This window comes from Embiotoca jacksoni, unplaced genomic scaffold (assembly GCF_022577435.1).
Source record: "Embiotoca jacksoni isolate LCO1_2020_lvr unplaced genomic scaffold, fEmbJac1.0.p SCAF_21, whole genome shotgun sequence".
In the NCBI taxonomy this organism is placed as follows: Eukaryota; Metazoa; Chordata; class Actinopteri; family Embiotocidae; genus Embiotoca; species Embiotoca jacksoni.
In genome coordinates, this window is record NW_027185352.1 from 7,685,893 (window position 1) to 7,702,134 (window position 16,242).

At 43.4% G+C, this 16,242-nt stretch overlaps 2 protein-coding genes across 9 annotated transcripts in view; both read left to right on the forward strand.

Annotated features, from left to right (window-relative positions):
- The first annotated feature begins 146 nt into the window (after nucleotides 1–146).
- On the forward strand, nucleotides 147–2,766 carry LOC138202704 (E3 ubiquitin-protein ligase TRIM39-like). Its single transcript, XM_069156961.1, has one exon. The coding sequence runs from the start codon at nucleotides 147–149 to the stop codon at nucleotides 1,932–1,934; it is 1,788 nt and encodes a 595-aa protein (XP_069013062.1). The 3' UTR covers nucleotides 1,935–2,766.
- Nucleotides 2,767–5,529: 2,763 nt separating this feature from the next.
- Nucleotides 5,530–16,242, forward strand: part of LOC138202571 (ELKS/Rab6-interacting/CAST family member 1-like) — a 130,596-nt gene continuing 119,883 nt past the window's right edge. For 6 of the 8 annotated variants that reach the window (XR_011178652.1, XR_011178653.1, XM_069156702.1 and 3 more), the window contains exons 1-2: nucleotides 5,531–5,863; nucleotides 15,277–16,092. Coding sequence is in view for 5 of the 8 variants with exons in the window: in XM_069156702.1 (XP_069012803.1) it covers nucleotides 15,595–16,092 (498 nt within the window). In the remaining 3 variants the exon portion in view is untranslated. Of the gene's footprint in view, nucleotides 5,864–15,276; nucleotides 16,093–16,242 lie in introns of all 8 variants that reach the window. The other 2 variants (XR_011178651.1, XM_069156703.1) reach the window with 2 other exon arrangements.

The window sequence follows — 16,242 nt, forward strand, 5'->3', positions numbered from 1 at the left end:
TCTAAGCAGCGTGTCAAATGGACATAGGCAATAAGAAATTGAAACATAGACAACCAAGTAAATGCCAAAATTTTACCCGACAAACTAGTTTTCACATTTTTGGGGTTTGAAATTAAAAATCCTAATCATCCTTTCTCTTTGCAGACATGGCCTCAGCCAGCAGCCTCCAGTGTTCAATCTGTTTCGATGACTTCACTGAACCTGTCTCGACTCCATGTGGACACAACTACTGCAAGACTTGTATCATGGAGTACTGGGACCGGAGTGACCGGGCACAGTGTCCTCTCTGTATGAAGAGTTTCTGCAGTAGACCACAGCTCCACGTCAACACAGAGTTCAGAGACATGGTGGAGCATTTCAACACCATGAGGGTGGAGGGTGGAGATGAGGTTCCCGCCAAACCAGAGGAGGTGGCCTGCGACGTCTGTCCCAGGCCAAAGCGCCTGGCCCAGAAGACGTGCGTGGTGTGCTTGGCCTCGTTCTGCCAGCCTCACCTGGAGCTTCATCGGAGAGCCGCGGGTCTGAAGAAGCACATGCTGGTTGACCCCGTGCCAAACCTGGAGGATCGGGTGTGTAAGAAGCACGATAAGATGCTGGAGCTCTACTGTCGCACCGACCAGGCGTGTGTGTGTTTCATGTGCTCGAAAGACGACCATGTGGCGCACGGAGTTGTTCCGTTAGAGCATGTGTTCAGAGAGAGGAAAGCCTGGCTGGAGAATGCGACGATAGAAATAAAGATGATGGAAAACATTAAATCCAGGAGCGTCGAGGAAACCAAATCCTCTGTTGAACAGAGCAAGAAAGAGTCGAAGAGAGAGGTAGCAGATGTTGTTGATGTTCTCACGGCTCTGGTGGCCTCTCAGCGAAGAAGCCAGGACGAGCTGATTGAGTTGATCCAGGAGAAGCAGAAAGCAGCAACGGCACAAGCTGTAGACCGCATGACACATCTGAAAAAAGAAATTGCTCAGTTGAAGAGGAGAAGATCAGAAATGGAGCAGCTTTTACAAACAGAGGACCACCTGCACCTGCTGCAGAGCTGGCCATCCTTCCACTTCCCTGCGCATGTTAAAGACCTGTTCAACCCTCCATTTACACAAAACCATACTGACATCAGTCAACGGACTGATGTGGGGATGGTGAAAAAATCCGTCGCTCAGCTGAAAAAGATTCTCCGTGATGAGATGGAGATCCTTATTCGTAAAGTCATGTCGTCCGACGGCTGTGATGCCGCCGTACAGGCCGATGCAGCTGAAAAACTGGAGACAGGGGATTTTATCAGAGAGGTTTGGGAGCCGCCACGGGACAAGCTGATGATGATCCAGCAGTGCAACGAAGTGAACGTGACTCTGGATGCAGCCACAGCCCACTCCGATCTCTTGGTGTCCGAGGATGGGAAACGACTGACGTTTCGTAAAAGTAAATTCTTTGTCCCGCCTTTCTTTAGGTTTCCTTTTCAATGTCAAAATTATGTCCTTGCGACAGATGGTTTTTCCTCAGGCAGGTTCTACTATGAGGTTCAGGTCAGTGGGAGTCGTGTCTGGCTCCTGGGAGTGGTCAAAGAGTCCATTGACAAGCAGATACTTCACATCCCTCAGTCTGAGGATGGAGGCTGGACATTTAATGGATATTCCACGAATTACCTGCATGAATATTTTGCTCCTGGTGACAACACCATTCATTCGCTCCGGAAACTCCAAACAGTAGGTGTGTTTGTTGATTATGAGAAGGGAGAGGTCTCCTTCTATGACGTGGAAGCCAGGACTCCGATCTACTCCTACACAGGATGCACCTTCACAGAGACCACACCAGCTCTAAAAGCGTTTCTTTACTCCATGGTGGGCACATCCTTAAGTAACAGACCAAAGCTCTATCCGATCTTTGGCCTCTTCACTGATGACATGCTTGTAATCACTCCTGTAGCTCCTGCAATTTAAGGTGCCACAGGTACCAGGAGACATGAGCGTGTAACATCTGCCAAAAGATTTTCTCATTTCAGATTTCACATCTAACCATCTGTTTGATCATCTTGAGGCATATATGTTGTTGAATATGAAGTAGAGTGTGTTTTCTGCATCAGATAAATATTTACAATTTAAAGGCAGCAGAAGTATCACAATGACAATAAGGCTCATTGTAATGTATAAATACTCTACATATACATTTATATATTTTCTAGCCTTCATCATTTTAAGTAGTACAAAAAAATACAAGGTAGGTCAGTTATGTACATGCATGTTGCAATACCGATATTTGACCAGAGGGTGGCACTATTGTTTAACCAATGTTCTGGTCTGTTTCTGAGCGAACTGAAGGGGGTAAGAAATCAAGGCCTGGACAGAGGCATCATGGGAAACCAAATCCATTTAATAGCTACTTTCAAAAATGCTTTTTATATATAGGCTCCTGTATTCTGTAGGTTAGCATTATAGTCACAGCTTACAAATATGCAGGTGATGTCAGAGACTGTCAACTTTTTTCAGAATCAATCATCTTTTTGTCAGTTACAGTATTTTTTAAATTTTTAAATTTAAGCAGATATTTGTGAACATATAACCAACATTGTGAAACAAATAATGCTTTATGTTTTGATAGCAATAACTCCAAGATGCATTATTTTTTATTTTCTAACTTACCATTTTTAAACTCATTATCTGCTCTGCCAAATCATATCTGATAAAAGAACTTTAAAACCACTGGTTTTATAATATGTTTTCTACAACTGATTTGTATTAAACTGCTTAATAAACGTGCATGTCTTTAAAAAAATGACCTTCTCAGATTTAAATTTTTGCATTACCTCTAATTAGATTGATTTCTGCTCTATTTTTAAGTGTATTGCTGGGCAGTGTGTTCAGAGGAGTCTTTTTTTTAATTCTCTTATCTGTTCACTCCACTGTTAACATTTATGCATGATGATGGAATTCACATTTCATTTGAATGGAGTTGTAATAAGAGAAAAACGTAGTATTTTCACGACCATGGTATCTTTAAAATGATACATGTAAAAATAAAAACACAATTTTTTTACGTAAGTTAGCGGAGACGCCAGAAGATCGCGCTGGTCCACCAATCCTGATGTGTTCCTCTCAAGGAGAACTTAAGCCAGGAGACTATTTATACCTCGGCTGTCTGACTGACTGGCGCCCAGGGAACTGGGACACTGTGTGTGTGTGTGTGTGTGTGTGTGTGTGTGTGTGTGTGTGTGTGTGTGTGTGTGTGTGTGTGTGTGTGTGTGTAGTCTGTCTTTGTTCAGTGTCGGGTTGGAAATATTTCTTTAGGATAATGTGTAATTGTGTGTGTGCAAGAGAGAGACAATGAAAGAGACCTTGGTCATCAGAGTGACCAGCTATGAAATATGCCACACACTCTGGTTTGATACTGTATGTAGGTCATCCAGTCATTCGGGATGTGAACTTGTCACAGATCCCGATATCTGATGTATAACTTGTGAGTATCACACTAAAAAGCTCACTGACCTACTCAGTAGAAGATAAGAAACAAACCAGACTAAGTGATCTAATACTAAGTTTTACACAACTACAAATCATTGTTCAAGTTGTTTCCTTCGGGGTATTTTATTGAACCATACAGCTTCCACGGATGCAGCCTGCTATTATTGATTTAAAAGCTCCAGTTTGAATCTCATCTCTCCTTAAGACCATCTCGCATTCAACTTTAAAAAAAATGGCTTCAAATCCATCTTGTGATAAAATCAATAAAGGTCTATTATTGTGGATCCAGAAAAATGAGATGACAAAAGTTTGACAGTCCTTTCTTGGTCAAAAGGAAATCCAAATCAAATGGTAATCTATAACTTTGTTTGTATGTGACTGTGAGGACAAAGTTCAACAAAGGTTGAAGGTGAACTCTATTGATGTTAGTATTGCTCTGTGGGCATAATGTTATGGTCAATACCTGCGCCAGATGAACCATGACATCAAGCTTTAGTTGTTTTGTTCCTGATTTGCCTGTTGGAGTCTGATGGTGGGCACCCAATGCTGTTTATATTGTTGTTTATATTACTGTAGGTAGGCAGGTAGGTAGGTAGTTAGTTACTTTATTAATCCCCAAGGGGAAATGTTTTTGCTATAGCAGCATTTATAGATACAGGAAAGCAGTAAATTAACAGTAAAAGAAATATTAAATATAAAAATGCACAGTATATACAATAAAATAGAATAAAATAAAAATAGAATAATTAAATTAAATTAAAACTGACTAAACAATAGTGCAAAGTTTTTTTTTTAGTTTAAAAAAAATATTGAAACAAACAAGAAAAACAGACAACGGTGTTATTGTTGTGTGATGGTACATTAGTTGGCCTTTACTGCAGCTGAAATGTTGACCTGTTGCAGTAAAAGCACAGGTGTTATTAATAACATTAATAATTATGTCTCTGATCTGGCAATTAGAATGATGGAGCAGTTAAAAAAACCTTAGTTACACCTGTGTTTGACAGGTCAAAAAGGCTGCTGAGTAAAGGTCTGTTTGTTTAGTCATTGACCTAACAAACCAAATAGTGATCAAGTGCTTATAAAAGTACTTAAGTTATTAAAACGTCCCCATATTTTCCTGTTGTAGGACATAGTAGTTAATCCAACTAATCTGTTTTCTGAGGGTACATATTAATGTAGCCCACTGTCCCAAATGTAGTAGGCTTTATACATCGCTTAAATACAGGAGGCTGGGCTTAATCTGTGAAGTCCAGTAGTATAGCTTAATTAGGTGCATTTGCTAAAGTAACCCTCTTCAGTGCTGTTGAAATGTACTTTGAAATCACGGGAGGGGCAATTCTGCAGGAGCACTTTTACTTTTGATACTTAAGTACAATTTACTAATGAAACCTTTGCATATTTTTACTGCAGAGTTTTAGCCTAGTTGTGTTACATTATCGTGTTTTGCTTTTACTGCTGCAATATATGTCATTCAATTCTGACTTATTCCACTGCTAAATGTGTGAAGCTTCTGCAGATATAAATGACACAAGTGCCAATAGTATTTTCAATTAATCAAACAAAGTGTAGAAGCTGTCAATTCAATTCTTTTATATTTTATTTCCATTTCATGTTGCTGTATTGTTCTACTCTGCCACAATTTTGTGAACTATAGTACAGTATATTGTATCGTATGTAAGATTATACTGACAAAATATGGTGCATTAGTATAGAATAAACAAGCCAAGTGAATACAGGTACAGCAGTAAAATGTTATAAATAATGTGAAAAAGAAGGCCATAGCCACCAAAATGATTGTATAACTTGTTTAATTCGTCCGTAAACAACCCTAAAGGGGTTCTTTCACAGGATATACAAATAAAGGTTAGCCTTAATGGACAATATGGATAATATTAAGTTAAGCTGGTGTGGGTATTTGGATGCCAAGATGGAAGGCATTTTCTCATTTCCGTGCGAGTTTTTTTTTTATTTTTTTATTTTTTAATAATAATGGATTATCGTGCACGCGACCCGACCGGCAGAGAGGACGGGATACGTCTCGGAGACGCGCGCTCCACCGCGGTGACGTCACGGGAGCGCCCGTGCAGAGCCGAGCAGCGGGGGGAAGCCTCGCCAGTGTCGGAGGTGGCGAAGAGACGGAAAAGAGGGAGAGAGGGAGACAGACTGACGGGAGACAACGGAGACAGCGGAGACGAGCCGACGAGAGAGCGACTCACCTCGGCTCGCTGTTCGGCTACGAAGCCGCGTCACTTCCGAGGTTTTGACAGCAGCAGAATAACTGAAGAGGATATGTGACGACCCTCCCTCCTCCTCCTCCTGTGTGTGTGTGTGTGTTTTATTTTTATTTTATTTTTTTAACACAGACCTTATTTCACAACCGAGAGGCAGCGACGGTAACAGCCGCCGCAGTGAGTACTGGAAGTTAGTGTGTGTGTGTGTGTGTGTGTTTTCTTCCACAGGCCTCCTCCGTGTCCGTGCTGTAGTCACGCCGGCCACTTCTCTCGGTCCTCCTCCCTCCCTCTCATGTGTGTGTGCTCGCTTGTCAGTGTTTGTGCGCGGGGCCACGTTTGAGGAATAACAGGGACGTCGGCAAAAAAACAAAAAAAACAACATAATTAAAATTTGATGGCCGCTTCGAGGCGCAGCAGTTTCGGGTCAGCTGTGGATGAGACGTCGCCTGCGGTCGCGGGTCTCTGTCCGCCGGAGGGGACCGGACCGGACCGCCGGACCGGACCGGACCGTCTGCGTGTTGTTGGCCAGCAAGCTGTCATTTAAGACGCGATGCGAGCTCACTTCAAATAAACCAATTGTAGCTGACTGACACTAATAACACGACGTGTCTGTCGAAATGCGATTATCAATCTGTTCGCTGTGGTGCAGGCGGCACATGAAGCTGCAGACAGCCTCGTAGTTTCTCAAAACTACATTATATATTATATTATATTATATTATATTATATTACAGCGCCAGTTTGCTCACATTATTGCAGTTCATAGCGGGTTTATCTCCTGTGGTACCACTAATATTCCCTGAGGGACTTCAAAGTGTGCCTGTAGTACTCGATATTAAATTTCACCTCTTGCCCTAATATTCCCACGAGCGGGCTATTAGTTGTAATATCTCCAACAGGACCCCTGCTGGTTCTGCAGCCCGACATGGAAAACTTGTGCAAGACTGATAACAGCACCTTTCCAAACCAATTTAACTTGAGCGAAACATAGACGTGATATGATCATGTTTATGTAGGCAGGGGAAAGGTGGTGGTGGTGGGAGGGGCGCCGTGATTTCCTCCGTGTGCCGCCCACAGCCCTGTTTCTTGGCACCGCCCCTCCGGGACCATCCAGTCAGGGAACTGAGCGGCTTCCTTCCAGATTATTGTCAACACTTTACCTTTTTTTTTTTTTTTTTTTTTCTTTTTTTAAATGCCCAGGCTCTGCACCTACAGGCTTGTTCAAAAAAAAAAGAAAAAAAGTTGTCTTGACATTTCTTTCTTCGAATTAATTAATTGATTTTCCAAAAAAAATTGTGGTTTTAAGGCTTCAAGGTTTTCCCAACATGAGAGCCTGATTAAAACAGTTCTTTCAAACCATTTCCCAGATCTCCCCTCTATTATAGGACCATGTCACGTTTGGTATTCATTCAAGTTTTTAATCACTTTGCCAGGGGGAGGATTTATTTACACCACCTTGTTGTGATGGTAACTGTTCATATATGTTTGAAAAGATGCTTGGGTCACCTTTTCCACTCACTTTATTCTCACTGAAGCTGGTAAATTGACTGTACGAGCATGTTCCTCTTTACACAAGGAGCCTGGGGGTGGGGGGGTGGGGGTGTTACACTCTCAATTAACTACACACTCCTGAATTAGTGTTGTGCTTCCCTGCCTTTGTGTTAATTGTCAGGTCTCGGCGGTACATTTTCCGTATTTGTTATGTAGGCAGCATCCAAGATGAGATGAGCCCGATGTGTGTTTCTGCCTGCGCATGACATCGATGTACCTTCCTGCGCGTTTATGTACATGGTTACGTGTTACGAGTTAGAGTGCATGATTGTGTGCGCACTTTGTTTGCCCAGCCGGCATCTTGGATTAATTTCCTGTGGCACACAATAGACCACAGCTGATGGTATCAGTCCCATATCAGTGTTGTGCTTCCCAGTGTCTGAACCATATTATGTGTTATCGCAGATCGAGCCAGTGGCTGAAGTTGCAATGCCAAAATCTGTATCTTGCCCAGACATCTGCTGCCAAACACATTATTTACTGCCCCAGACTGCTAATATCTTTCTATGCAGACTAAAATTAATTGGTCTGTCCATTTAATTAAAGACAATATCCCGCCTGCGGGGTTAGTTGGCTGAACTGTCTGAAGCACAAATCCAGTTTTAGAAGTGAATTAAAAAAAACAAAAACATTCCTGCTTAAATTTCTACAGAAATGGTGAAGTAATGATTTTATACGTGTTGCAGTTTGGTCAGAAATGCAGCACCAAAGTGTCATTTATGATTTATCCTCAATATCACGCCCTAACATGGACACTGTATCTTGTGTCTGTGTAGGGGATGAACCTCGATATCACAATACTTTAAAAAAACAAAACAACAAAAAAAAAAAACGGCAGCATTGCAGGAGCTATGCACCGCACGGTTGTGATGATTGAACACAGTAAGACCACATACATTAAAAACTGCACTAAATTTATCAGGCTGCAAAAAAAAGTGAAATTTTGAATTTGAGCAAAAAGTAAAAATGACTTCCCTTTACTTACATTTGCAACCGTAAGAATAAAAGTTGTTCGTAAAATGTCTTTCCCTTAATGTTTTCCAGCCTTTGAAGAGTAGGTCCCTGAGGATTGCGGTAGGAAAAACCTCCTGACACTTATTTTGGAGTCACTGGATAAAGACATTGACATAATACAAAATGTGGCTGAAAACATCAGGGCTGCCCCCAAACAGTCGACTCGGCGTCAGCCGATGAGAAAAGTTGTCGTCGACTGAGTTACATTACATTATTACATTACATTTAGCTGACGCTTTTATCCAAAGCGACTTACAATAAGTGCATTTCAACCATGAGGGTACAAAACCCAGAACAACAGGAATCAAGAAAATACAATTCCTTCAAGAAAGCCAAACTACAAAGTTCTATCAGTAAGTGTCATTTTAACTTCTACTAAAGTTCTACTATTCAAGGTAAAGTCTGAAGAGGTGTGTTTTTAGTTTGTGGCGGAAGATGTACAGAGTTTCTGCTGTCCTGATGTCGGTGGGGAGCTCGTTCTACCATTTAGGAGCCGGGACAGCAAACAGTCGTGATGTTGTAGAGAGTTTAGCTCAGTGAGGAGCAACAAGCCGATTGGTAGAAGCAGAGCGGAGGGAGCGGGCTGGGGTGTAAGGTTGGACCATGTCCTGGATGTAGACTGGACCTGATCTGTTCACAGCACGGTACGCAAGTACCAATGTTTGGAAACGGATGTGGGCAGCTACTGGTAACTAGTGAAGGGAGCGGTTCTCATCATTCATTAAGTTGCAGGAAAAAACAAAAAAACCTCAAACTGCTTGCGCCTGTAAAAGTTGCAGTTTAAAATCGTATTATAACAGTTGTGTGTTTCTCTATAATGCAGCACAGTGTTAACAACATTACTTTTCACATTCTTCATCTGCCCTGGAACCATTTTCTGATGCCCCAAAAAAATTGCCATGTTTGAATATTTAAATCCGTCGACCACTAGTCGACGGTCGTCTTAAACTAACGAATATTAGTCGATTAGCAGAATCTTTAGTCGCGGGCAGCCCGGGGAGTAATATGTATAATTCAGGGTTGAGGAGAGGAGTCTGTATCTGTGGGATGTTACACCACTTTTTTTTTTTTTTGGTGTTTTTGCATTTATCACAGGAGCAAACAGCCTAATTAATGCAGGAATTAATTTCCCTCACGAGCTTTGTTATGATTTCTCTGCTGTATCTCGGTTAGCAGAGTTTCAGTTTGGTTGCTTTTTTTTGTTTCCGTCTCAGCTAATTTCCTGTTATTCGATCGTTGTTCATTTCACGTGGATGTTTTTGCCCCTGCGTGAAGATGTTAAGAATTTCACACAGTCAGATACAGTAAAAAATAAACGTCTTTAACAATTAAGGATTACATCGTATTTTTTTGTTTTGTTTTTTTGTGCAGAATAGTACATCAGACGCTGCAGTGAAATGTAGGCCAAAGGATGAACGCCAGGCAGGGAAATCCCTGTCTCTGCTCAGTGGATTCATGTCATTCAAGTTTAGTCTTACTGCATGTGGGAGTAGGCAGTGCGTTGGCCATGATTCTTGAACGTTTGATAAATGTGTCCCCCGGATAAAACGCGAGCAGCTACACGGTCCGGCTTTTCTGGAATTGTCTCGTGATGCTGAGATCATTCACGGCCCCGTTGCATTGTTTAGACGAAGAATAATCAGGCCTTCATGCTGATTTTTGGAAGCGTAAAGAGCGTCGGCCGAGGTTTACAAAAGCAGAATCCGGTGAACGGCGGGGTCATCCTCTTTAGGTCTCCGGACAGATTACGTTCAGAGCCGCACCGACCCGCCACTTCAGCGGGGCTGTCGAGACGACTTCCAGTGAGAGACGCTGTCCCCCGGAGTGTGTTCTTGTGATCCCCGATCTCCGGGTGAGAGACCCAACTTGGTCAAACTCGGCTCCCGCGCCGAAACGCCAGCCGGCTAAGTATAGGCTGGCGGTGCGTGTTTGCGCGCCACACGGATGTGTGGTTGTCACCATAAATAGCTCCCAGTGGACACCTTCAGGAATGCTGATGGCGGAGGAGGAGAGAGGCAGCGAGGGGAAGTGGAGGCATCGGGGAGACGAGGGATCGGAGGCGAGGAGTGGGACGAGACAAAGAAAGTGACACGATACAGGTGGCGGTTTTTCAAGCCAACACCGTCCCTCTCTCGTGTCACTGAAAACCATCTCCGGAGACTCTCCCGCTGCTCCATCTTAAACCTTCCTGCACGTCTGCTCGGTCCTAGCAGTACGAGCATCGTTAAATGTAACGATAATCAATAGTTTTATCGTAGCAATGAATCCCATGACTAATTGTACGAGAGGGATATGGGCTTGTGCTGACAGTCTCGCTCCTCCCAGCGCTGCGTTTTAGCTCGTTGTTTTGATTTTCCCGCCTGCAGCTTCAGTGTTTTGTTTCACTCGATGTAGTTTTCAGCTGAAACAGCAGAACGAGCTCTTTTAATAACTAGCAACTTGCTTGGTCAATATTCTCGAGCGTTGAGCAGCTGAAGAGCCAGATATTTGTTGTCAGGAGCCGGTGGAGACCAAAAACAGAGCTGAAGGAGAGTAAATATTGGACTACGTCCATCAGGCGGGCAGAGATAGGACTCCAAATGAATGATGGTGTCGCTCTGTAGCTCTAAAAAGTCGTAACTTGTTGTGTTTAAAGCGTCTTTCCACCAAAAATGGCCAAAAGTTTCATGACTTCTGTATGTGCTTTGAATATCTACACAAGTGTGCTTGGTGGCCTTGTGGGAGTTTGACGAGGCCTAATATAGCCCTGCGAGTGTGTGGAGGGAAGATGAGATATAGTTGTTAGGAGTAACGTAGACTATATAGGGAGGCAGAGGATGAAACACAGGACGTTGTGTGAGCTGGTGTTTCCTGCAGAGAACTTTTGTAGACTTAAATGAGGTTATTTTGGTTCCAGAGTTCATTTCAGGTCTGTTTCAGAAACTGCTCCAGAAGTTTAGTTGAGTGGCATATTTACAGTCGTGTCTAATTTCTACTATTTGCTAACAGTTTGTCTGATTACAGCTGTAGCATCAGTTGAATAATTGACTGGCTAAGATAATTCCACCTTCTCGAATGGGAACGTTTTCGTAGTCTTCTCTGCTTATTAAAGTAAATATTTGGTGGTTTTTTTTTTTACTGTTGGCCACATAAAACAAGACATTTGAACGTTTTGACATTTAGGAACTTGCAATCGACATTATTTTTGATAAGTTGCTGACATTTTATAGCTGTAATGATTAACTGAAAAAAAACTGGCAAAAAATAAGCACCGGATTAATTGCGTGTGAAAATAAACCTCAATTGCAGCCTTAAATGTGTTCATAGATATCTTAACATACAGACACGTGTGTGCAGTGACACAGTTTAAAGAAAGAAGTTGACAAAAAAAAAAATCGTAACTGATTGCCCACTTATTGAGTTTTGCCAGGAAACTCCCATCTGCTGAGCGTTTGGGTTGACAGCTCTGATAAAAGCTTGTAGGTGAGTCTCAGGTGAAGATTCACTGTTTCCAAGGTCAGGAGTGAACTCCTGCGACCTTCGGGTGTAAGAGCGTCGAACAGATGTTTTCTTACGGCAGCGCCGCATTGCTTTTTCACATTTGTGGGAAAGGGCGAGAGGGACGGCGAGTCTGTGGACAGAAGTGTCTCGGACGGTCATGTGCTCGTGCTCGCAGCATGGCGTGTTGGTTATGTATTTTTGTGCGTTTTCCCGTTCAGAAATCCTTTTTCGGAAATCAACCTCCGGGTCAGAAACCACCACAAACAAGTTCCCCAACCGGTACGACACACCGCTGGTTTATTCATGTGACCCTTGGACTGCAACTTTAAAGAACACAACATGCTGTGTGATGTGTTTTCCATGAGGTCCTCAAGCCAGTAAAAACAAAAGAATAAGTGTGTGGTTTCGCCATGTGATAGATTGGTAACCGTTCAGTGCCTTTCGTCTAACTTGCGTTCTTCACCCGACAACCAAGAGCTGTATGTGTGTGTGTTCAATAAATGAAATGAAGCCAGACATTCTGACATTTGTGCATTATAGTGAGAATTGGGACATAAGCATACATATTATGTACAGGTCAGCAGGTCTGGAGGAGGAGGAGGAGGAAGAGGAAGAGGAAGAGGAGGGGGTGGGGAAACCCCCAACCCACACTTTGACTCTGTGTGTGTCTCTTGATCCTCGTATCGGCCTCAAATAAAGCATTAGACGTATGCGTGCCCTCAGTGACGTGATCAGTCACGGCCACTGAGCTGCATCTGTAAATGTGTTGTCTATTTGAATGCTTGTTTGAATGTGGATTGATATAGCTATATGTATATTTGCACATGTGCTCAGCTTAGCGTTCGTGTAAGTCCATGGACTGTGTGTGTGTGTGTGTGTGTGTGTGTGTGTGCGTGTGCCGGAGGCAGGGTCCTGGCCTGTTTCTATCCAGGTGTGTGTTTTTGGCCCAAAGGGAGAGAGAGAGCAGATGGTCCCTGTTTACGTGTGTTGTGTGTGTGTGTGTGTGTGTGTGTGTGTGTGTGTGTTGGGGGGGGGGGGGGGGGGGGGGGGGTTGTGGCTGTCCATAACATCTCTCTGAACCAGAGATCTGTGCCCAGCTGAACATCAGCGGCCGTGGCGGGTGTAAATTTCAAAGGTGTCCGCTGAGAGGCTTCACAGCGAATCAGACCTAAACTCAAATGTTTGCTGTTGTATTCCATTTTTAAAACTGCTTTCTTTATTGTTCCCGTCCAGTGTTGAAGTTACCATCGTTAACGCCGAGCTGTTGTAAGTTCCCAACCTTACAGACGTTAAAAGCAGTTTTAAGCTCAAAACCACAGTGTCACTGGGATATAAATTAATTTCAGTATTTCTCTTAAAAACCATCATGTGTTTTAGTGAAGAGGCAAACCACCGAGAAAATAGTGACATTTTCTGTGTTTTGTGGGTTGACTATTTCTAAAGCTGCTCAGCTAGTAAGCCGAGAGTGTGGATCAGATGACCAGTGCGTGTCCCATGGGTCATGTGTCCACAGACCTAGCGGTGACATCTTCGTCTCCAAGGATACCCAAAGGAACAGATGACGGCTGTTGGTCATTTTGAGCACATGTGCACCCAAAACTTCTGAATTCTACTGCGACAAGTATTCATACCAAAATTCAGAAGCAGTGTTGTTTATGCAAACAAATTTAAACATGGAGGATAGTTCAGGGGCCCTGGGAGATTGGAGCATTTGCAACAGAAAACTTAAAATTCCAGCAACCTCAGAAACATGTGTTAGCCCACGCTCATAAATTATGTTGATTTTGTGCAAAAAGCAGCAAAATATTTGTGATTAAATCTTTAAGTGGAGCAGCCAGAGAGGCGCAGCATGAATGGAAAATTATTTATTTACTTTTACAGCTACTGCGACGAGTCTTCGACCTGATTGCCTTAATCAGTTTTAATTTGTTTTAACACACGCACGCACGCACACGCACACACACACACACACACATACACACACACTACACACACATACATCCAGTATGTTGCAGTTCATATTTTTGTCATCTACTGTAACTGATCATTTTCTGGGGTGTGATTAACAGAAATGCGACAAGATGGGAATTTATTTCTCATTTTTTTTCCCCCCATTCGATGCTTCCCTCTCATGTTGTTATTATTACAGAATGAAATGTACCAACAACAAGACGTAGCCGCCCGAATTACAACCATCATCAGTTCTTCTGTTTCTGCTCATGTGGTTCATCCTACAGGGCAGAGCACCGCTAATTATGGACGTGAAGTCAGCTGACTGAATGTGTGATCTGATGTCAGGACGGCTGCAGCGCGGAGTCTTTGGTTTTGGTGGCCAGAAGTGTTGGACAGTGTGATCTGATAATGGGAGGTGGCGAGACAAAGCAGCCTTTGTAGAAGACTACATCAGCCTTAGTATTCTCTCCCTGTGTGTGTGCGTGCAGCTCGGTGGAGTTTTTTTTTGGCCTGTAAGGTCTTTCTTTAACCTGCTGTTAATCTATGTTGACATTCGTGGCAGTGTCACGCCTGGCTGCTTTATCGTGCTTTCGGGGTCGTCGTGTCTCTATGCGCAGTTTGTAGGTTCTGCTGCAGTGCAAGGATGCGACTATTCTTCTCTTTCTCAATACTTTGTTTTTTTTTTTAAATTAGACAATGATTATTGGGTCGGATAACGTCAAGGGGCCTTTGACACGACCTGGTGTCACAGAAAAGCGTTGTAACACACCTGTCAGTCCACTGCAGGGTACCCTGTCAGTGACACGGTCCTCCTCGTGAGGCACCAAAAAACACGGAACATTTTGATTTTGATTAGAGTTCAAATCAGTAATTCCACGCAAGTATGATAATATTTGTACGTATGTAACGTTTCATGTAAGTTGCTTAACGTGTGTCACGCAAGTTAAAAGTTATGGAGCTAATTTACTGGAAAGAAATCCACGTTGACTTTGGCTTTCTCACGGTCTCTGACCACGGTCAAGGTCTCCTTGTTGTGTTTGCTGCATCCAACCACTCATGACGAACTCCCCCCCCCCCCCGCAGATTTGAGCCCTCTTTGTGCTTCGTCACGTGACCTCCTCCTTCGGCCCTCGTCATACATGCGCGTGCTTTTTCACGCTCAGGCCGTGCAAAACGTGACGCCGACACCATATCCTCCATTGGACTGATGAGTGTGTTACATGCTTTGGTTCGACACTGGGCTGTTTGAGAGTGATGTTTTAAAAATCTTATCTTGTCTTTTCTGTCAGAATACCCATAAATCAAAGAAGAAAATGAAACGGATCTTTTAAATTTGAGTAGCTACTATCACGTGATTTATAATGTATTCGCATTCATGTATTAATTTGTTGATCACATCGTCATTTCTGCATTTAGCAACTGCTGGATTTGAGAGATGAAAGTAGTCTATAACTCAAAAGAACATGTATCAAAACCACAGCCTGGAAAAAAATCCTATTCCTCTGCACCTTCAGTGCAGTGTATATATATATATATATATATATATATATATATACTGATCACAAGTCTTTGTCTTTCTCCCTTTCTTTTTAGGTGATCTCATCATCTCAGGCTGTGAGGATTGTCTGGCTGCCAAGAGATGCCCTATTGATTCCTACTTACTAACAAAGCCCATGGATTGCAGTGAGGGTGTTGGAAAGGCCGTGATCACAGCTATGTCAACACAATGACATATTTCAAGTCAAGAGGAGCAACAGTACAAGAATTTTCCGCTTTCACTCTTCACTTTTCAGATTTCTGTTGGGACATTTCTTGCTTTTACTGACCTGTGTTTTGTGTAATTTTGAGCATCTATTTTATGATTTAGCCGTTTCACCCATTTCTACAACATACGCCCCGCCTCCTCTCAATATGTACGGTAGCTCCCGCTCCATCTCGAAGCTGGATGTCATCGGATCCAATGGTAACGGATCGGCGTCTGGGAGTCCCGGCCGCTCCCCGCGCCTCCCTCGCTCCCCGCGTTTAGGACACCGGCGAAACAGCAGCAGCAGCTCCGCCGGCGGCCTCACCGGCACCGGGAAAACTCTATCCATGGAGAATATTCAGTCTCTTAATGCCGCCTATGCGACCGGCGGGCCGATGTACTTCTCCGACACGGTCGAGGACCCCATCGGCATCGGGAGTCTGGGCAGTGGGCTGAATCCCTCGCTGCCCAAAAGCACCATGACCCTGGGCAGGGCCGGGGCCAGGGTCCCCTATGGGGTCAGGGCGGCCATCATGGGGAGCAGTCCTAATATACACACTGGAGGGGGAGGAGGAGGAGTCATGCCCAGTGACGCAATAGCATTTGGAGGGGAGATGCAAAACCATCCTCCACAGGCGGCCACTGTGCCGCACTCCATGAGACAGGTGAAGCTCCACCCTGTTCTGTTCTTCTTTACGCTGCAGTCAACATTTTGTGAACCGAAGGTTGAAGCACATACAAATGTAGCCAGAGTGATTTTCTGTATAATATTCTGTCTTCAAATCTTTATACCTTAAATATCTTACATGCAGCTT

What these genes read in the sequence shown, in the direction of transcription:
- LOC138202704 (XM_069156961.1), top strand. Translation starts at nt 147, where the DNA reads ATGGCCTCAGCCAGCAGCCTCCAGTGTTCAATCTGTTTCGATGACTTC.